Below are 22077 nucleotides of genomic sequence, written 5' to 3' on the forward strand. Positions count from 1 at the left end.
ATTCTACATTTGTAAGTTCAACTTTCATGATAGAGATTACACTACAGTACTTGTATTAGGTGAATTGAAAAAATACTATCTAGTTTTTTACAGTACAAATATTTGTAAGAAAGAAATATAAAGTAAGCACTGTACACTTTGTATTGTTATAACTGAAATGAATATATATCAAAATGTAGAGAACATCCAAAGATATTTAAATAAATGGTATTCTATTATGTAACAGCCTGATTAATTGTGATTTTTTTTAATTGCTTGACAGCCCTATTACAAATATGGTACTCTGCTTCTTGGTAGTACCAGTGTAAGAACTTGATACATCCTCTACAACAGGCTTTGATTGCATGACACACATTCCTTTTGGATATGTGCTGCAGTACTGTAACATCTCATCACTAGTTCCCACTAACCAATATGGAGTAGTGAGGTGACTTAAACACCTACTGCTACCCAAAAGCAGAGGCATTGATGGTCAGATGCATGTAGCTTCACTTAGAATATAAGTCCATATTTACATACAATTGTACCTTCCATCTTTAGTATTTCACTAATAGTTGTGTTCATATACCAGATCTGATAAAGTTGCTATGCCTGTATTGCATTATTTCTTCACATGTACTGCACCTTACAGATAAGTAACTTGCAAATAATCAGAAGTGACATCTGATTTGATACATTCCTTGTCCTCCCCCCTTTCTGCAACTGTGAGACTTTCTATATACCTGGCTAGCCTAAATTTGACCTCTTCTAGCATACACTAGTCACAAATCCTCTTCCTAGCCAAATGCTTATATTTTGTTTCAATAGACTTATGTTGGGTGGGAAGAAAAACAAAACTTCGTGAGAAGATGGCAAACCTTTGGCCCTAGCTTAGTAGAAGCTTCATGATAAAACTTCACATCAAAGGGTCCATAGTAGCTTTGCAGAAATTTATTTACACCATTCAAGTTACATTACACAACAGCTTTTGAAGCTGATCCTATTTTCAATGAAAGTCTCAGCCATGTGTAACTTACTGAATTTCCAAAATTGTACCACATTGATTTTAGAGGTTTGAGATTTATCTTGTAAATTCAAAACAGTGGGAGGCTATTGATACGAAATATCACCTAAAAACTGTGGTTAATATCTATAATTAACAATTATATCAAACGTGGAAGGAAAATCACATAACATGAAATAGTTTTAATATGCTATCCACACCGCAATCTGCAACCTTATGTTCAAATATGTAAACAAATTGGTTTCTAAAATGTCACTGCAAACAAAATGAGTTTTTATATATTTTTTTCAGCAATAGCATAAACACCTCCATGCTTAAAACCATTATGAACAAATCTATTCTGAACTATATTTACATTTCTTCCCCATGCATACCGTTTAGGCTCCCCTTAAAATAAGGGAGCTAACTGTATATATAATAAATCCAGAGGCTACTCTTACCCCATCACTGCTATACATTTAGCTCTTAGCAGAATTCTCGAGATTTTATTCGTCAGGACAAAGCATGAATCATGAAAAAATTTCAAGCAACATCTCCCCAAAAAGCTGCTTATAAGATGAAGTCAGCTACTAGTGGCTTTGATACTTTGTACCTACGTAGTTCGTAGGAAAATAATCTTCAGTTCTGTAGAGTTTAGGCAGGTCATATGTATGCTGTGCTGAGGGAGTGTGCTTCTGAAATGAGAAAATGGGAGAAAAATTCTTTTCAGTGGTAAAGTTAATTTAATTGGTAATATGTTTACCTGGGCATATGTGGGATGCTGCAATTTGTCAACATTATCTCTCACATACCTCAGAGTATATATTATGTACCAAACAAGGGGAGAACATTCCCCCTCCAACACACAATGGCTGGGGAAAGACTAGAACTTAAGTGGTTTCCAGGAGTGTCTGTCCCCCTTGATCAGGGAAAATCTGTCCCCCTTGATCAGGGAAAAATGAGAAGGCATGGCCTGAGCTGGTGCAGCTCCCAGTGAAGTTGTACATCTTGGGTATGTCTAGGTGGTGATAAACAACTCAGCACTGAGTCTCAGAGCACAGGTCAGCTGACGCAGGCTCACAGTGATATAAAATTGCAGTGTAGGCTTCTGGGCTAGGGCTTGGAGCCGGGTCTCAAAGAGGCACCTCAGAGCTTAGGCTCCAGCCCAAGTCCAAACATCTACAGTGCAATTTTTTAGTCCCATGAGCCCCAGTCAGCTGACCCAGGCCAGTGCAGCTCTACCCTACTAAACCACATTTGAATTTGATCCTGCATCATCTTTTGTTACTTTGAGTACTGAAACAGAAAATGCATCAGGATACAGGTCATTTTCTATCACCACATTGAATCTCAAACCGTTAAGACAATCCTTTTAGGCTCTACCGCTAGGAATTCTCACTTCACATTCCATTCCAGATCATGGTGGACACTGATGCCCAGCATTAGAAAGCTCTTAAGACTTGGAGACTTTATTCTTTTTCTGGTGATTTGGGCAAATCATCATCCGTGCAGTTTTTAGTCAAATTTCCTAGCCTTCATGTCTCAGTGTTAGGAGTTAATGTGCCATTAATGCAATTTATTTCACGTAGAGTCTCCTGGTCTTAAAACCGCATGCAGGGTTCCTATCTTCCCCAAGTTGCCATTTTTAGAGAATTTGCTCCTTTATACAAAGCTATTCTCTTGCAGTGATTTGTATTTTCATTATTCCTCTTTTCATTGTTGTGCCAAACAAGCCATTCAAAAATAGTCAAAAGCATCTGGAACTAATATGCAGCAATAGTTAAGCAGCAGTAGAGAACTGTGGTATTATCTTGACTATTGAAATTCCCTCTCTTGCCATCCAGACTAACTTCCAGGGCTCTAAAAAGCTGTGGTAGCTATACCATATCACCTCATAAGATCATACTGGGTCAGACCAAAGGTCCATCCAGCCCAGTATCCTGTCTACCGACAGTGGCCAATGCCAGGTGCCCCAGAGGGAGTGAACCTAACAGGTAATGATCAGTGATCTCTCTCCTGCCATCCATCTCCACCCTCTGATAAACAGAGGCTAGGGATACCATTCCTTACCCATCCTGGCTAATAGCCATTAATGGACTTAGCCTCCATGAATTTATCCAGTTCTCTTTTAAACCCTGTTATAGTCCTAGCCTTCACAACCTCCTCAGGCAAGGAGTTCCACAGGTTGAGTGTGCACTGTGTGAAGAACTTCCTTTTATTTGTTTTAAACCTGCTGCCCATTAATTTCATTTGGTGGCCCCTAGTTCTTATATTATGGGAATTATATTCCCATATATATTCTTATATTACCTTCTTTGCATGTTCCTTACCTACTACCAAATTGAAGTCCCAACCCAACCCATCCATGCACTTACTCCACTTACACCAACTTACCTTCTGTCCACTCATCCAGCAGGCTTCCTCATAGGTCTGGTCTTGTAACTATTCACTCCTGGGGGTTGTTCTCTCTCTAGTAATCCTACTTCAATCTAGACCACTTCCCCTGCTTCTTTTTCTCTTTACATGTTAAGCTCTTTTGCCTGCAACTAAAAGCCTGCTGTGAACATTTTTTCAGTGCTGCGTATTTAGAATCACGGAGATGTAAGACTGGAAGGGACCTTGAGAAGTCATCTAGTCCAGTCCCCTGCACTGAGACAGGACTAAATCATATCTAGACCAGTGAAACTTAGATGGAGGTTCATGAGCTGCAGGTGCCTCTTTACTGTGTCTCCTGCAGCTCTTTGCAGCACATATTAAAACACTGCATGAGTTAATTATTTACCAATCTAAGTTACTAACCAATCAGGATGCTTTTACTATGTTAAAATAATAAGACTTGGTCTGTCATTTTGCTGTGAGATAGATATATAGATTTCCCCCATCATACTCTTAAAATATGTATATATAGTACTATAGTAAATGAAACAACAAATTCATGCTACTTTGGCTCTTTTGGGTAATGTTGATTGCTAATTTGGCTGCTGAATGACTGAGGCCTGAGTATCACTGATCTAGACCCATCCCTGAGAGTTTGTCTAACCTGTTCTTAAAAACCTCCAATGATGGAGATTTCACAACCTCCCTAGGTAATTTGTTTCAGTGCTTAACTATCCTTAGACATTAGGAAAAACTTAATTGTAACATAAATCTCCCTTACTGCAATTTAAGCACATTACTTCTTGTCCAGTCCTTAGTGGATAAGGAGAACAATTTATCAGCCTCCTGTTTATAACAGTCTTTTACATATTTGAAGACTTATATCCCACCTCTGTCTTCTTCTCCAGATTAAACACAATTTTTTCTATCTTTCCTTGCAGTTCATGGTTTCTAGACCTTCAGTCATTTTTGTTGATCTCCTCTACACTTTCTCCAGTTTGTCCACATCTTTCCCAAAGTGTGGTGTCCAGAATGGGACACAGTGCTGTAGCAAGTGGGAAAGTTACTTCGTTCCTAAGTGTAGTATTTTGCATTTGCCTTTATTGAATTTCATTCTATTTATTTTTAGACCATTTCTCCAGTTTGTCAAGATAATTTTGAATTGTAATCTTGTCCTCTAAAGTGCTTGCCAACCCCTTTCAGCTTGGTATTGTCTGCAAACTTTCTAAGTCTATGCCATTACCAAAAACATTTGACAATATTGAATAGAACCAGATCCAGGACAGATCCCTGCGGGTTGCCACTTAATCTGCCCTTCCAGTTTGACTGTGAACCACTGACAACTACTCCGAATGCTGTTTTTCAACCAGTTGTGCACCCCTCTTCTAGTAGATGCCATGGGGATTAGCTAACTGGTCTAAACTCAGATGTGCAAAATTTAGCATCCCAGCAGGACAGGTTCAGCTCTTAGTGCTTAAAAAGTAGATAAAATTACTTCCTTAGGAATTACTGCATGTGGTTGCCTTTTGAGCGAGCCCTTATAAAACAGTGCTTTGCATAAATGCTAAAGATTCCCTGACACTTTTCATAAGAGTTCTCTTTTTTGGCCAAGGATATCAGAGAAATGAGGAGGGAGGGGCCCTGACAGTGAGGGTGGGAAGCTTAAACTTGATTCAGTAGAAAACAGGGATACAGAGGAAAAAAAGGCACATATGGGTGTGGTTAAAGGAATTGGTCAAGGAATATCACCTTAGTAGCTGCAGTTTCGATAGACAATGGGGGTGGTGAAGGTCAGAGGGGAAGCTGCAGTACTCAGGACAGGAGATGTTGAGGGCTTGGACAGTTTAGGAGACTGCATAGAAAGGAAAGCTGGAGTTTAGAAGAGTTAGGGACAATGCAGTATTATGAGGATTAGGATTCAGTGTGGGGCAAGGGAGATGCTTTGATTAGAGGCTAGAGTGAGGGAAGGGGTAGTGAGGTCATCCACCAGAAAGGCAATGGGGTAGGAGGAAAGATGCATTTAGACATAATCAGTCTAACTGGGAAAAATCATCTAGAGTCTACTTTATAATCACCATTAAGTGGTGAGTCACAGATAAATGTACTGCAGTTAACACCTAAAGGCTACAACCAAGTTGGGCCCATACTACTAGGGACAGTGCAGAGCCCAATAATAGACTCTGAGCAATTTGGGGCAGCAGCTGTCTAAGACAATACCATAGCCGTCTGACTTCATGGATGTTGCTCATATCATGACAATAGTATCTACTCTGCTTTTTAAAAATTGTTTGGTTTCTTAAACAGATTTACATTCACATTCTAACCAGTTCAAGACAACAAAATTGACCAGGGATAAATTTTTCAAAAGCACCAATGTGATTTAGATGTTAAAGTCCCATTCTCCAGAGTATCTTAAGCACTTGTATCCATTTTTTCAAAGTATTTAACTCTCAGAAATCAATGGGAATTGGGTGCCTAAATCTCTTTGAAAGGCAATGGGTCTTAGGCTTTTAAAAATCTTACACTAGAACTAATTAAGGGTGCAAACTGCCACTCTTATACAGTGAGGAAAGTTAAACCTACCTGGAGTCCCCTATGCTTATGTCTTTGGAGAGCACCCTAATTTATGCTCAGCAGCAGAAAACAGAGAGAGGTGTGGGGGAAAGTTAACAGAAAGGAATTGCAAACAGAGGTAGTAACATTGCAGAAAATGTCCGGCTGAAAAAGTAACTTAATTCAAATAACGTAAGAATAAGATGAGCTACCCATTCTGCAAGGTAACACGCAGGAGACCACACTTGCTTCTCTGCCATGGTGAAGACCTTAACCCCACCCCAAAAAACAAGGTCTCTCAGGGTATGTCTATAATGTGTAGTAAACCCAGGTCTGTGGGAAAAAGGCTTGTGGACGCAGTGTTTCCAAGCCCATGCTTGAGCATCCACACTGCACTGTGAACCTGAATTTACAATTGCTGAACCCAGGTGCCTCAGCCATGCTAACATAGTGATGCTGCACTAAAGAGATTTTCCGAGTTGGGTCTACGGCTTGAGCTGCAGCCACATTGCAGAATGACAGGGCTTGGACCCAAGTCACAGAGGGACTTGGGCTCTGACCCACCCCCTTACCAGGGTTCTAGGACTGGGTCCTGAATGCTTGCTGACCTGAATCAAACTAGTGTGTGTGCGTGTGGATGGAAGGGCAGCTTGGGGAATAAGCTGAGTCAGAGGTGGGTTTAGTGTGCAGTGTAGACATACCCAAAGGGAAATTAAGAAACTATCCTCCATGGGATTGAGTGCTCTTAGCAACTCACAAAGTCAGGCCCTCAATTCAAAGATATAGATTGTTGGTTAGATGAGATCATTTCACAACTAGCATGCTCTTGATTAATCTGTTTACTTACAGTTAATTGCAGTAGCTCTCTGAAGGTAGCTGTGTGCTTGTTTAGCAGTGTGGAGTATGGGGAACTTACTACATAATTCCCCAGAGTACCCTGACTCTCTATCTGCTTCTTGGGGCAATTCAGTGTGTTGTATTGATTTATAAAGCCCACTATGGCCTAGGTACTCTCTTCCTAAGATGCCAATCCCTCCTCTTCACCACAGCAGATGAGATGAGTTGGGATGGTTCTGCTGACACTCCCCTGGTTTGCATATCTGGGATAAGTGGCAGCACATTCTCAGTGAACTGCCCTCTAAGCCAGTGATCTCCAAAGTGGGGTGCGCAAGACCAGCCGTGGGGGTGCCCGGCAGGAGGAGCGCTCCTGGACCTTGGATTCTTTGGCGGCAGGCCGGCGGCAGCTTTTTTTTTTGCCTCCCCAGAGCTGGCCCTGGAGGTGCGCGATTCAAAAAGTTTGGAGACCCCTGCTCTAAGCCGCTAATGTACACAGGCTGGAGGAGGGTGGTTATAGGAATACTGGACCAGTAAGCCACTCACATCAATGATCATGTTGTTTTAGAGCACCTGTGTGTATACGGACCTGAGGGGGAAGGAGGATAGGCATCTTTAACACAACAGAAAGTTGCAAAAAATGAAATATAAAAGTAGTAGTATTAGAAAAAATAAATAGTGACAGCAGAAGCAGCTGGTCATCAGTTCCAGCTCTGAACAAGGCCAGGCAGACACTAAACCAGCAAGCCAGGTAGCCCTTGGAAACAGTTGCCAGTGACAAGGTGCAGTAACAGTGCAGAGATGTGAAAGCAGTAGATGAAGAATGCAGTCGTAGTGGAAAGTTGAGAGTTTTGGTGGTTTTACAGAGAACGTGGATAAAAGTCGGAAATAAAAGGAGACAGAAAACACTCTGGCTTTTCAAAGTAAAATCATCTGCCCTTCACTTCAGAGAAATCACTGCCAGTGGTTGATAACATTGATTTAAAACCTCTTAAAAGCAACAATACTACCATAAATGACAGCAGTGAAACTTAAGTAATGAAACTGACAAAGGGCCTGAACAGAGGATTTGCCATACCAGATCACATCATTGGCCAACTTAGTTCAGTATCCAACAGTGGCCAATACTAGATACTTAAAAGAAAGATTATTATTAATAATAATAATTTATGATATAGCAAGTTAGTTATACAATGCTGTACACTAGAGTGAGAGAAGAATTCCTTCCTAACCCCTGCAGTGATCAACTGATGCCTTGAAGTATAAAGATCTGTATACCTGTCTTCCCCTTACCATGCTAAACTACAACTACATAAAGTTATCCCATCCCATCCTAATCCCTATTAATCTATGTTTCTTATGATCTCCTGATGCAATGAATTCTTCTGGCTGACTACATGTTGTGTAATCATGCTGTGAATAACTAAAATTATTTTAAATAATTAAAAAAATTTAATGTCTGTTTCAAATATACCTGCAATTAACTTTCATTAAGGCTCCCCTCTAGGTCTCAGATGATGTTAAAAAAGGATTGCTCTAGTCTGTTCAGAATCTTCTGGCGCAGCTGCTGAATCCATGCCAACTGCTGAGACAAAGATAACTATCCAGAGGACAGTGCTTCAGGAGGAGCAGTTCACAGGAAAGGATTCTTGAACAACTGTACAAGTAAGATACGGAGGTAACACAGATACCAGGATATGAGGAATCTCTATTCATGTCACGCACTCAAGGGATGATATGGCTCTTCTGTGGTCAAGCTACAGTGAAACCCAAAGGAAAAGCAATAGCTCCATGCCAAGAAAAAAAACCCTGGGAGAATCTGAATATCCAAAACTACAGGAGAAATCAAAAGGGAAAAAGGTTCAAGTAACAGGATTCTTTTGCCCTAGATCACTTGGTTCACATCTGGGGCAAATTAGTAAAGTGCAAAGGACGTTGTTGTATCATGGTTGTTTGATGTCTTTCAAAATAGGAGCCTTCAGTCCAATTCCCTGCGGGATGGCATCCATGCCACAAAAGATACCACAAGTGGCGCTGGCCCTGTCAGTGAGTATAAGCAGCGAGCCAAAGACCAAGTCAGCCAGACGAATGAATTCTGTTTATGTCTAATCTAGACTATAAGGTCCTCAAGGCAAGGTTTCTACAGTTCTATGCAGACCTATAGCACTTCATAAGTAACTAACTCCTTGTCACTTCTATTAGTGCTTTCTTAGACAGGGCATGGGGTAGGACAGTAGCTTGTACTGTTTCTGCCTGTACTGTATGAGAATTGTTGACAGAGGATTTCAGCCTCTCAGTCTGACACCTTTCACCAGTACTGAGAGCACTTAAAACAAAACAAATCCCTCCACACCAAATCTCAAAACTGAAAATTTAAGACTATGTAAAATACTATAAGGCAAGGCAGGTGGCTTACCAGATCAGTGATGGCTGTCTAGGAATGCTAGCAGCAGCATTATTCTGATACATTAAAAGCCCTTCAGACAATACTCAGCATGACAGTAATAAAGGCACAAAGTATGCACACAGACTCCAGCTGTATTCATTCTGAATCTAGTCATCATGTGTGATACACGTAAAGAAAAGAGAGAGAGACAGAGTTGCTCCGGAGTTCCTGAAGGGGAACACTGGAAGTGAAGAAACTACTCGAGCCACCTATAGACAGATCTGAAGTGGGATCCACCCCCCACTCCACTCTCAAGTTAGGGAACTGTAACTTACACCTTTCAGTTGAAAGATCCCATAAACAGTGATTAGCTGAGGAAGTGAAGGATAAAAAAATAAGGGGAACTCAACATTCTGTAGCAGGAAACATGGGCCTTGATAAAACTAGACAGGATATTTATGATTTGAAACAAAACCATTAGAATTTGAGGCAACCTTTTGCAAAGTGAAGCACATGCAGCATTCTGTACTTACAGGAAAATTCAAAGGAATGGCATGTAGAATCATGCCTGAAGGATTAAAACCTCTGGTGGCAGCTTTAGAGACTTCAGTAAGTTAAACCTTATCAGGAGGCCAAGTTATCTAGGGAGAGGAGCTCTGTGGTTCTGTGTTTTTGAAGCACTGGGGCCTCTACTTGAGAAATGTACCCCAAATACTGTCCTAGAGAGCTAAAGGAAACGTGAAAGTAACATGGGTGTGACCCACAGATGTGAATACAGTAGTATTATTCTTGACAACTGCAACTCAGCAGTAGAACAGTATAACTCAGTCACAAGGTGAGCACTTGTTGGTTGTGTGTTCTGCTCAGGAAACCATCCCCTCAGGGCAGCTTAATCCACAATCACTCAGACTTTACTTTTCATCAAAGGGGGAGGAGTGCGGGCACGTTCCAAAGCCACCCTGCACATAGTAAACGTAAGCCAGCCTGTATTAGTTACTGCATAGCAACATCACATTTATGGTGGGTGCTATAGAAAATACCATGCAGTATTGGTGTGGACAAAAGTTATTTTCCTTCCACCCAATAACTCACTCTGTCCCCACGCACAGACCAGGGATCTGCATTTACTGCTGTTACTATAAGGCCTTCCTGTCCAATTCCAAACTATTGGTTTTCATAAGTAACTTGCAGTATGGCTATTTATCAGTGTCACATAATGGTAACTACTTCCAAAGGCTGAAAGAACAGGTAGGCCCTGAGCAAAGAGGGAGGAAGAACATACCTCATACAGGGAATGGAAATTAACCATGTAAGCTCCTCCCCACTGGAAACGGAGTTTCCCAGTACACAAGTGAAACTCAAACCAAAGCCTTGCAGCCACCAGACAGTTTTCTTTCTCTGAACCAATCAACCACGACCCCAGATCTGGACTCTTGCAAAGTAGGTTCCCTGTGAGCCTAGCCAATTTCAGGATTTTGTGCCTCAACTCAGATGTATTAACAGGAACTATATTCGCAAAAAGAAAAGGAGTACTTGTGGTACCTTAGAGACTAACAAATTTATTTGAGCATAAGCTTTCGTGAGCTACAGCTCAGTTCATCGGATGCATTCAGTGGAAAATACAGTGGGGAGATTTATATACACAGAGAACATGAAACAATGGGTGTTACCATACACACTAACGAGAGTGATCACTTAAGGTGAGATATTACCAGCGGGAGAGCGGGGAGGGGGGGGACCTTTTGTAGTGATAATCAAGGTGGGCCATTTCCAGCAGTTGACAAGAATGTCTGAGGAACGGTGGGGGGTGGAATAAACATGGGGAAATAGTTTTACTTTGTGTAATGACCCATCCACTCCCAGTCTCTATTCAAGCCTAAGTTAATTGTATCCAGTTTGCAAATTAATTCCAATTCAGCAGTCTCTCATTGGAGTCTGTTTTTGAAGTAGCTCACGAAAGCTTATACTCAAATAAATTTGTTAGTCTCTAAGGTGCCACAAGTACTCCTTTTCTTTTTGCGAATACAGACTAACACAGCTGCTACTCTGAAACCTGTCAGGAACTATACTGAGTCAATTATCCCTCAGACTTAAAGTTCCTGTCCCACACAACAATTTCAAAACTAAAAAAGAAGTAGTAATAAATATCTTGCCCCTAATGCAGATCCATACTAGATCCTGCTGCTGCCTCGGCCTGCAGCTCTGCTCATGTTCCCAGAGCTCCTGAATCCATTTACTTTTCATCTGCTGTGAGCCCACCCACCTAAACTAGCAATAATGCACCTTCCCCTCAGTCCCCATTGAAGGTTTTGCTCCTGCCTATTACACTAAAGGTTTGTATACTTTACCCGCTGGATTGACAGGCAGCAATCAATCCAGCAGGGGTTGATTTATCGCATCTAGATGCGATAAATGGACCGCTGAGTGCACTCCTGTCCATTCTGGCACTCCACCAGGGCAAGAGGCGCAGGCAGAGTTGACAGAAGAGCGTCAGCCATCGACTTACTGCAGAGAAGACACCACAGTAAGCAGATCTAAGTACATCGACTTCAGCTACATTATTCACGTAGCTGAAGTTGCGTAACTTAGATCCACCCCCCCCCCCCCACCGCCGTGTAGACCAGGCGTAAGAGAAGCATTCAGAGCCTTCATAGGAGTATCAGCACCATTGCAAGCAGGCAAAGATAACAAAGAGGCTCTGGAACTCTGTTCCAGAGACACATGCACCACAGAGGTCTGAACTCCAAGGACATGAGGGACTGGAGGTGACCCACTTAGGAAAAAGAGGAATAGTCTGGTAAGAGGACAGGGTCAGCACTAAGGAGGGATGGGTAAGTGATATTTGGTAGGACTAATTATTCCCAGCACTTGATCATTTTCACATGTATTTAATGGAGTACAGCTCTGAGTAGAGCTGGTCAAAAACTGGAGTTTTTGTTCCACAGGAAATGCTAATTTTTTTAAACAATTGTTTTGAATTGGAATGAAATGCTGAAATTTCTAAATTTCCCACACAAGTGAAAATTTTTAATTCAGACCACTAAAATATTTCATTTAGATAACATTGAAATACAATTTCCTTATGGAGAGAGATTTTGTAATTATCCTCCATAGGGCTGTTTGCACCTTCCCCTGAAGCATCTGATTCTGGTTGCTGTCGTATTGAATATTAGACCAGTGGCTGGATGACAATAGGCATTGCTATAGCACAGGGGTAGCCAAATCATGGCTCACAAGCTACATGTGGCTCTTTACAGTGCGACTCACAGCATCTCCAACACCCTCTCCTTTCTCCTCATACCAGACTGGGGAGAGAGCAGCTCAGGGCTTCTGCCCTGCAGTAGGGTGGTGGGGCTAGGAGCTTCTACCAGAGATGACCGGTGCCTGCTGAGAGTGAGGGTCAGCAAACCCTGGCAAAAATCTGAGGGCATATGACCCCACATGTCCCCACACACTCATCACCTCTGCTTCTGTCTAGGGGGGAGGAGGGCCCTGAGCCCTCCTTCCCCACAGGGCTGAAGCCTCAAGCCTCAGCAGGCATGCCTCAGCTCTCAAACTTCTGAAGATTGTTGTGTGTGACTCAGAGGGTCAGTAAGTACCTGACTACAAGTCAGAGTCTGAGGGAACCTAAAGACATTTGGTCCAATTGCCTTCATAAAGCAACAAGGACTATATGGTATGAATCTTCAGCACATCTAAATTTGTCTTCAACACACCGGATTATTATTTTATTTTTTTTAAAGTAGGGGAATACTTCTGTTGTCCAGATTTCCATGGTCTCTCACACACACACTTCACCACTGACAGGTTCTGGATAACAGGAATTCTCATGATCTTCCACCCTGCCTGAAATAATTTGATTTTTCTCTCAGCTGTCCCCTCTACCCACAACACATTATTCTCAACACCAAACACACCAATACCAAGATTCTGCAACCTCCCAGGGACAGTCTCTCACTTTAAAAAAAACCAAACAAAACAAGAAAACCCCCACAAATGGAATCCTGAGACAGTGAGTCTTGTCTGCAGCCCATCTAAAGCTTTGAGACCTACCATCTTTCATCAGACAAACTGCTAGTATATGCCAAGGAATTCAGTTAATATGGCTCCTTTGAGAAGCGTACAAAGGGGTCCTAAATGCAGCAGCACCATATCTAGAAACACTTCTCCTTAAGTTTGCTCGCACAGTAATTTTCATGTCACAGTTATGGAGCTGGCTCCTCAACTATGCCCAGTACCTTTCTCCCTGATAGAGGCTAGTGACACCATAGGGCTTCTGTGTGGAAGGCTCCAGCTCCCCCCTCCCCTGAAGACATGGCTCGGAATGTCTCCTAGCATATGGGGGAGAGTCCTGAGCTGCCTGAGTAAGGAAACTTTACTCTCCTTTGTGCTTCTGGAGCAGCACAAAAGGAATTTAACCAGGGACATGGATCTGCCTTTTCATGAGTTAATATCTGCAAAGCACTTTGAAGATTGATCCCAACACCACCTCTGCAAGTAGGTAAGTACTACAGCCCCCATTTCACAGCTGAGGAAACTGAGGCAAAAGGGTTAAGCGGCTTATCCCAGACACAAGCAAGTCAGTGGCAGAGCCAAGATTAGAATCAGAACTCACGCCTCTTTCAAATTATTTTTTTAGGGTGCTACAGGCACACACAGCACTTTGCAGGTAAATATAAAGAGGAGGTTCCCTACCCCCAGACACTTACAATTCAGACTGAGGAAATAATGAAAGAATAACACAGAAAGCACAAAGGCAAATAAAAGGAAGGGGATACAACCCTTGCAGGGTGAAGAGAAAGAGGGAATAGATCTGGTGACATCGTAGGTGGCTTCTTATATTTCTGTAGTGAAGTTTCAGAGGAAAACTATAGGTTAAGAGGCACAGCAGGAAAAGTGAGTTCAAAGCTCTGAATGAGGAAACAGACACTATCACAGCTATGGGGCAAACTGCAAAGACCACAATGAGGAATGAAGAGATGTTTCAGCAGGAGCATGGCTTAAGTTAATGCATGAAGGAAGGTCTGAGCGCTGAGGTATAGGCAGGAGCAGAGATGTGCACGGTAAGAACAATAAGCTTGAATGTAATGAGTAGCCAGCCAAGAGGTTTGAAAACAGGCATGACAACAGGTGGCTTTGTCTAATATTTGCAGCCATAGAAATTCAAAGATGAGCAGCTGTCAATCCAGACGGTCCCTGGATTATGGGATAAAATGGGGTTGTGCTTGCATTTTTGATCTTGGCATAATGAACATTTCATGGGTGGATTTGCAGAACTGTGACCAGAGACTACGCACCCTTACCTCTGACCTCCAATGAAGTCTATCATTTGCACCAACGGAGCACACTTTTTTATACATATACTCAAGACATGGGAGATGAAAAGCAAAGCAACGTTTATTACATCAGGGCAATTTTTCTGATAACCTTGTTCGAGTTACAGACCCACAGCTTTGCATTTGAAAGAAGCAGAAGGCCCATCTGCCTAAAGAGTTATGCAGAAGACGACACCTGGCTTACATGCTCACTTAGGACCACATGCCCACAGATATATTGAAACAAGGAACAACCGACCTCATTTCTCCTTTAGTGGGAGCAAGGAAGCCAAATGATTGAGCATTTGGACTTTAAGCCGAAGTAATAGATTCTAATATAGCTTCACTTTCAAGTCTGTACATAACTCTAACCCCTTGTAATCTCTCTAGAACAGAGGTGGGCAAACTACGGCCCGTGGGCCACATCTAGCCCACAGGACCGTCCTGCCCAGCCCCATAGCTCCCATCCGGGGAGGCTAGCCCCAGGCTCCTCCCCTGCTGTCCTCCTCCCCCGCAGCCTCAGCACGCTGCACCTGCCGCTCTGGCCCGCTGCTCCTACCAGGCAGGGCGGCGGAGTGACTGCAAGCTCCTGCCGCTCTGAGCAGCATGGTAAGGGGGCGGGGAGGGGTTGGATAAGGAGCCAGGAGTCCCAGGGAGCAGGGGGGTTGGATAGGGGGTGGGGTCCTGGGGTGCAGTCAGGGGGTGGGGGTCTGGATAGGGGTTGGGACACACGGGAGACTGAGAGCAGGGGGGTTGGATAGGGGGTGGGGTCCCGGGAGGGGGCAGTCAGGGGACAAGGAGCGGGGGGGGAGGGAGGTGTTGGATAGGTGGGGGAGTTCTGAGGGGGGCAGTCAGGGGGCGGGAACTGGGAGGGGACGGATAGGGGGCAGGGTCCAGGCTGTTCGGGGAGGCACAGCCTTCCCTACCTGGCCCTCCATAAAGTTTTGCAACCCCAATGTGGCCCTTGGGCCAAAAAGTTTGCCCACCCCTGCTCTAGAAGGCCACCTGCTCAATACTTTGTATAAGCTTCCTTTGCTTCCCACATTCAAGCACTGGACTCAGTCAGTTGATCTGGGTTCTACTCACAGCTCTGCCACTGAATTACTGTGTGAATGTAGACAAGTCACATTCCCGTGCCTCAGTTTCCCCACCTGTAAAATATAGACAACGATGCTGACCCTCTTTTGCTAAATGCTTTGAGAGTTATGTATAAAAGTAGCATAAAAGTGAGCTACAGATTACAATTATGCTTGAAAAAAACTTCCCCATGGATGTTTTCCATGTACCCTCCCCCTCCTTCACAAAAAATAAGAAGATCCAAACTTCTGAAAGCATTCAAGCTATAAGATGTGCACTCTGCTTTGTGAACATAGGAACTGCCAGACTGGATCAGACCTCAGTATCTGGTCTCTAACTGTGGCCAGAACAAGATGCTTCAGAGGAATGTGTAAGCATCCCAGACAGCAGGCAGACATGAAACCAATATAGGTCTTATCCTGGTCTCTTATAGAGATTAGTGTAAACTCTGAAGCACAAGGTTTAACACCCCTTCCAAACACACTGTGAATACATTGCTTTCTAGCATTATTTATACAGTGCCCGAAAGTGTGACAGGTGTTTTATACATAGTCAAGACGGGTCCCTGTCTTTAAAGAGTTTACAAAGTAAATAAATGACACACAGAGGAAAGGATACAATTCTTAGTCTAAAAAAACCCTGTTTTCCACCTGTCACCATCCTGATTTGCAACCCTCAAGGCACATGCATTACTCTCCTCAGTGACATCATGATCATATTGCTTCACGCTCCTCTACAACTACCCCTGTGTTGCTGTCTCTTCCTCTTCTACATTTTTATTGTAAGCACTTCAGAGCAAGGACACTGTCATTCCAACTTTCTCTAAAGCAACACCCACAGCTGTGATGCTACATCAGTCAGTAGCTATCCTCCTCTACTGTTCCCATTTGTGCTTGTAGACTATGTTTTGCAGGGGTCATCTTTTTGTTCTGCATTTGTACAGAGCCTAGCACAATGGAGGCCTGGTCCATGGCTCCTAAGCACTATATCACACAAATACTGAGTAAAAGATTCATTTTTCAGCCTGTCTTGTTCCCTTTTCTGTAACGCTTTACCCCATACTCAAAAGGGTCAGCATCTTTTGGTTCATTAAGAAGTGTTATAATTATAGTCATTTTACAAGGCAATAATCCTCTTGCCGGGATTCTCAATGCAGGTGGGGTCATGGCAAAATGGGGCTTATTGGCTTTTTAGTGGGGAGAGGGAGAACATGGGGATGGGATGGTCAGCCTAGTCGACATCACAAAGCATGGGCGAGAGTAAAGTGAATCGTATCAGGCATATCAGTACAGCAATAGGCTCCAATTACAGGCAAAGTCACTCAACTACACTTTCTTGTCTGCATTTAAACATTTGGAGCCTCTCACATATGAAACCTGTGGAAGCCCCCTTAGCCTCTTCCCCCTTATTCATTCTGGAGCAGCGTCACAATGAAAAGCTGAACAAAATAATAAAACTCATGTTAAATATGGAAAGACTCACATTGACTTAATGGGAGTTGGATCAGCTCCCTAATAAGTAAGTGTAGCCCCGTGGACAGGGCCCAGCATAACAAGATAGGATTCCTGGGTTCTAGTTCTGGCTCTGCCAGGGATTCACTTTATGACGTTGAGCAAGACCCTTCACTTCTCTGTGTCTCAAGTTCGCCAGCTGTAAAATGGGAACAGTGATGCTCATCCACATTCATAAAGCACTTTGGAAAAGCCGTTAGTATAAAATGCTATGATTTTATTAGTAAAGTGAAGGGAGCTCCTGTGACATTTCACAGAATATGGAAAATATGGAGTGTGTCCTGCCTGTCAATTTACCATCTACATTTTCTAGCGGCCATCTGTGAAGAATGTGTGTATGTGTAAAAGTAAAATAGATGCTCCTTGCAAACACCCCAAAATAGTATTCTGGTACATTTAAGAAGATATACAGTATTCAGACAGATGAGTAGATTATGTCATGCTTATATATAACCTAATTTTTCTCTTGATAAACTAAGAAAAGAGGAAGTGTACAGAGTTTATTTTTAGTAATGTTATATTAAGGCATGCTACAGCACAAGACCACATGTGCATAGTACAACTTAAAAACTAGTTCAAAAACATACTTTAAAAAAAAACTGTCTACAGATTGTACCAGGATTTGATTCCAGCCCCAGGGACATGCCAGAACTTTGTAAAAAATCAGGATTTCTTAGGAACATTTTTGGTTTTCATATGAATTTCTGATGATCAGGGTTCCAAAAATATTAATAATTATACTAAACTGGGAGAGGCTGCCAAAAAACAGCATTGGCTAAGAAATAACATAAAGGGGCATAGGTGCCCTCAATTCCCACCAAAGGCAATGAGGGTAGGGGTCACTCATGCACCTTGCAGGATCAAGCCCCCACACTGATCAGAAATTATAGGTCAAAATGTGAAAAATAAGATTCAGCCTGGGAAAACATCCAACAATACTCTGAACACTGATGGTCAATGGGAGGGAGGTTCTGTGAGAGCAGTACTCAGATTGAGAGAGAGAGAGAGTGCGCCGAGGCAAGAGCAGACAGTAAACTGTGTATGAGCTTCTAGTGGCAGGAAATAAAGTGAGTTGAGATTTGGCACAAATGTAAACTTCAAGTCAGTGGCTGTGGCCTGTCCCATGGTAGCATGAGGGGAGATGTGGCAGGTTTTGAGCACCTGGATCTCTGGCCCTGCTGGAATCAGCTGGCATAAAGATGAAACCCTCCTCCAGACCCCTCCTGTGGCAGGGAGACTTTAGAGGTACCTCTTTACAATAGTAACAGACTAATGGAGCCAGTTCTCACCACTCATTCTCCAGCCAGGCCCCCATATCCCATCCATTTGGGAACGTAGCCTGTTAACTGTGGAGCAGAGGCCCAGATGCAGTGCTTAGGTACTCATGCCTGCCCAGCTGCAATGAGATGGGTGGTCCCATCACAGAGGCGTTGCTACAAAAAGAAATACAGGTATTGCCTGATAAAAACTGATACCAAAGGGTCATTAATGTGGCCTGAAAATTACCATGGTTAAAAAGCTCCAAACACATCCATATGCTTACAGGATGGAAGGTGCACTCTGGCAATGAAAGAGTTACACAAAACCTGGGGATTGGGGAGGTGTTAACTAGACTTTTTTGGAACATTCAATATTAGTGAATAGTGCCTGAAAGTTCCTATTCAATATGACAAAGTTCTGCCTGCTAATGAAGGATAAAAATAGTCTGTGTATGCCTATGTGAAAGAAAACACACACACACACCCCACACCCCCCCCCCCCCATGGAACTGGCACTGCAGTATGGTTGGGGGATGGGCAGCTAGAAGAGAAGCTGCAGTAATCGCGACGACTCCTGCAGGCTGAGCTCTACTGGGTAAACTGCACTGAAACGCTATGTAACAGCAACTGCCAGAGACACAGCAACTGCAATCAGCTAAACCAGAGAGAAAGGACTAGCATTTTCCAGGCAGGCCAGGAAGAATCCTTTATTTCTATTGGCTAGAGGACTGCGCGCACGCACAAATACACACACACACACTCACTCCTCTCTTTTTCTGGAGACTGTCTTGGTATTTTTGTTGTTGGCAAACCAGACTGTTTCAGAATCAGCTTTAGAAATATTTGCAGGTTAGGGTGCCCCTGAAAAGGAGCAATGTGGCGAAGAGGGATTAACCACCACCAAAGATGATCTTGCAGCAATACTGCTATTACAGAAATACAATCACTACACAATAACTTTTTCCCCCCAAGTGTACCAGCTATGCTTCCTAGAGCACTTAGGTACACAACTCAATTAAAAACCCAGGGCGAATAAATTATTTTTCATGCATTTTCAGACCACATTGACACTTGGACTCTGCGGCAAAATGAATGTTACAAAAAAAAAAGTGTATATGCACTGAATATAAATATATTATGAAATGGCTTTTAAAACTCTGCCCTAGAGAGAGCTTTCTGATTGGTTCCCAATGATGTAAGACATCTATAATGCCTGGTAAAACACATAGGTTAACGAGTCTGATTTCTGCATATAAATTCCAGGTAATAAGAGTATCCATGACACTCCAGGAAACATATTGCAGATTAATTATAGCGCTTCTCAGGTAGTTAAAGTCATTGGACCTCAGACCTCAACGCCATGCAAGCTTACTATTGTCACTCACACTGGACTGTCTTATTGCTTATTCACTGTTTGTTTCTGCTGAGGGAAGCCTTATTTAAGGATATGGTAAATCATTGTCAAATTTAAGTTATGAAAGATATACACAGGCACATCTTAAGCTACTTAGCTTTGTCTGGTATGGCATCCTGTGTAAAGTCAATGATGAGCTAGGTATTGTACCTCTTCAAATGGGAAACAGATTCCGTGCATTTTCACTTCTTATTGAATAAAGGTATTATTAAACCGATCAATGCATTTTTTAAAAAAGAGCCCTACGAAAAGACAAACCTACAGTTTGAGAATCCTACACATAGAAAGGGCTTGTACCAGAGCCATCAATTAAATCCTTCTAAAAACTTTTTTTTTGGTCCCAAGTGGTCAAATAATAGTGAATGGCATTAACTCTTTAAATTCAGTGAGGCTTACAGGTTGTCAGCCAATGGACTGTTTAAGAGGACTGTCTGCAATTGCAGCTTCAGTAGTTTTGATAGACTCCATATTCCAAGTAGAGACAAGGTGGGTGAGGTAATATCTTTTATTGGACCAATTTCTGTGGGTGAGAGACACAAGCTTTCGAGCCACACAGAACTCTTCTTCAGGTCTCTCTAATATCCTGGGACTGACACGGCTACAACTACATTGCATATTCCAAGTGCAAGCTCATTTACATGATTACTGCATGACTGGAGAATTCCTTGTAAAATATTAATCGCACAAGGTTTGCGCCATAGCTTGCAGCTAGTCTTCTTTCTACATTACACGACCCTCAGCTTCCAGATATAAACAGATTTTTTTTGTTTCCCAGCATGAGTACAACTGCAGAAGAAGGCTTAGATTTTTGTGCTAAGTACATAGCAGGGAGCATGTTAGCAAGAAACCTTACACAGGGTCTAGAATATATTGAGTTATATCACGCCCTTCCAAGCACCTTTGCTGCAAAATGCAAGTTAACTTATATGAGACATCCTATTTAATATTTTGCATTCATGGTTCCAAAACAAGAAAACGGGCTACTCAAAAAACACAGTATGTTGTCCAATTTGCTACCCAAATTTGCATTTGTTCTTCAAATCCTTGCCTAAGGCTTATGGAGATCCAATACAAAAATAAGAGCAAACTCTATAGCATAGGATGGGGTTGCAATTATCCATGGTATCACTTCCAGGTTCATAAGGTCCTACAAGCAACATCACTGAGGTTAAAGAAAAGCCGTGTATTATTACCTAATAAGACTGCTCATTCTGATCCTCTTTTCAGCACCATCGTGAAAATGCTAAAATTCGAAGAAAAAAATACGTCACCCATAACCACAGTGCCTAGAAACACACAACATTCCTCGATTACTCCTAAAGGATCCCTTTACCACTGAACCTCTGTACATACCATCAAATATTTCAAGTGGAACAAATTCATTAACTTGTAAACACGACTTAACTAACTGAAAGGCACAGAAACCTAGAGCATTGTTAAATCACTTCTAGCAGGCACTGTATTGTATGTTAATATTTGCCATCTGCTTATGTTGTATCTCTACCACAAGAAAAAATGATGAATGTTGAGGAAAGGCACTTAAAAACACGCAAACTTGGCTTCTCATCTATAAGCTGTGGGGTTCATTTATTTATTTTACACACACACGCAGACGCATAACTGGAGAAAAGAACCAGGGTGAAACTGTCTTTTCAGCTATTGCTGCTTTATAATAACTACACAGGAAAATTCAAAAGAGGAGAAAGAAAAAGGAAAGCACCCGTGCATGCTTGATACTCCAGACAGCAAGAAATTTGCCTCAGGGAGAAGCACTGTGAAAAGGGGTGGGGGAAGGGCAACTTTCTGGGCGAGACAGAGCGTATGTATGTGCGCACGTTGGAGGCGGGGGAGAGAACTGCTAGGCATTACGACTCCTACAGGCTGAAGCAGAGCAAGCACCTTTCCTGCAACAACATTACATCATAGGCAGAACTGCTTGCAGACCACAGAAAATGGCCATAATTCCCAGCCAAGAGCAGATTCCAACAGACACAACATTCCTCGTCTCTGGGTGCCTGGAGACTTTAAATAATTTTTCAACTCCTACAATGGGAAACTGTTTTCTTTTTTAAGAAATATATCAGTCAAACTTCTTATCCCTATGGCACATCAAGGTGCTTGGGGACCTTGCTCTCTGTAGCCTGGGCAAGGACGTGGAAGGTATTAGGGTAACAGTGAATCTTGTTTTAATCTCAACAAAAAATGTCCTTTGACGCTTAGCATACTTTATGTGGCCTTCAAAACCTAAATGGAGTGTAGTATCATCAACACTCTGCAAGGGTGATCTCCTGCTAAAACACTTAGGCAGTTAGGTGACACAGTGATAGGCTCTATAGAAAAATGATAGATCAGATACAGAGCTCATCAAGG

The 22077-nt window shown here is 42.5% G+C and overlaps 1 protein-coding gene across 4 annotated transcripts in view; it reads right to left on the minus strand.

The window, feature by feature from the left end:
* Nucleotides 1-915: 915 nt before the first annotated feature.
* The window catches only part of BCAS4 (breast carcinoma amplified sequence 4), a 60264-nt gene continuing 39102 nt past the window's right edge, over nt 916-22077 (minus strand). For 2 of the 4 annotated variants that reach the window (XM_048819534.2, XM_048819530.2), the window contains 2 exons: nt 15533-15597; nt 916-1677 (listed from right to left, as the gene is read on the minus strand). In XM_048819534.2, coding sequence (XP_048675491.1) covers nt 1596-1677; nt 15533-15597 — 147 coding nt within the window. In that variant the 3' untranslated portion in view covers nt 916-1595. Of the gene's footprint in view, nt 1678-15532; nt 15598-20900; nt 20951-22077 lie in introns of all 4 variants that reach the window. The other 2 variants (XM_048819531.2, XM_048819532.2) reach the window with 2 other exon arrangements.

This window comes from Caretta caretta, chromosome 13 (assembly GCF_965140235.1).
Source record: "Caretta caretta isolate rCarCar2 chromosome 13, rCarCar1.hap1, whole genome shotgun sequence".
NCBI classification, from domain to species: Eukaryota; Metazoa; Chordata; order Testudines; family Cheloniidae; genus Caretta; species Caretta caretta.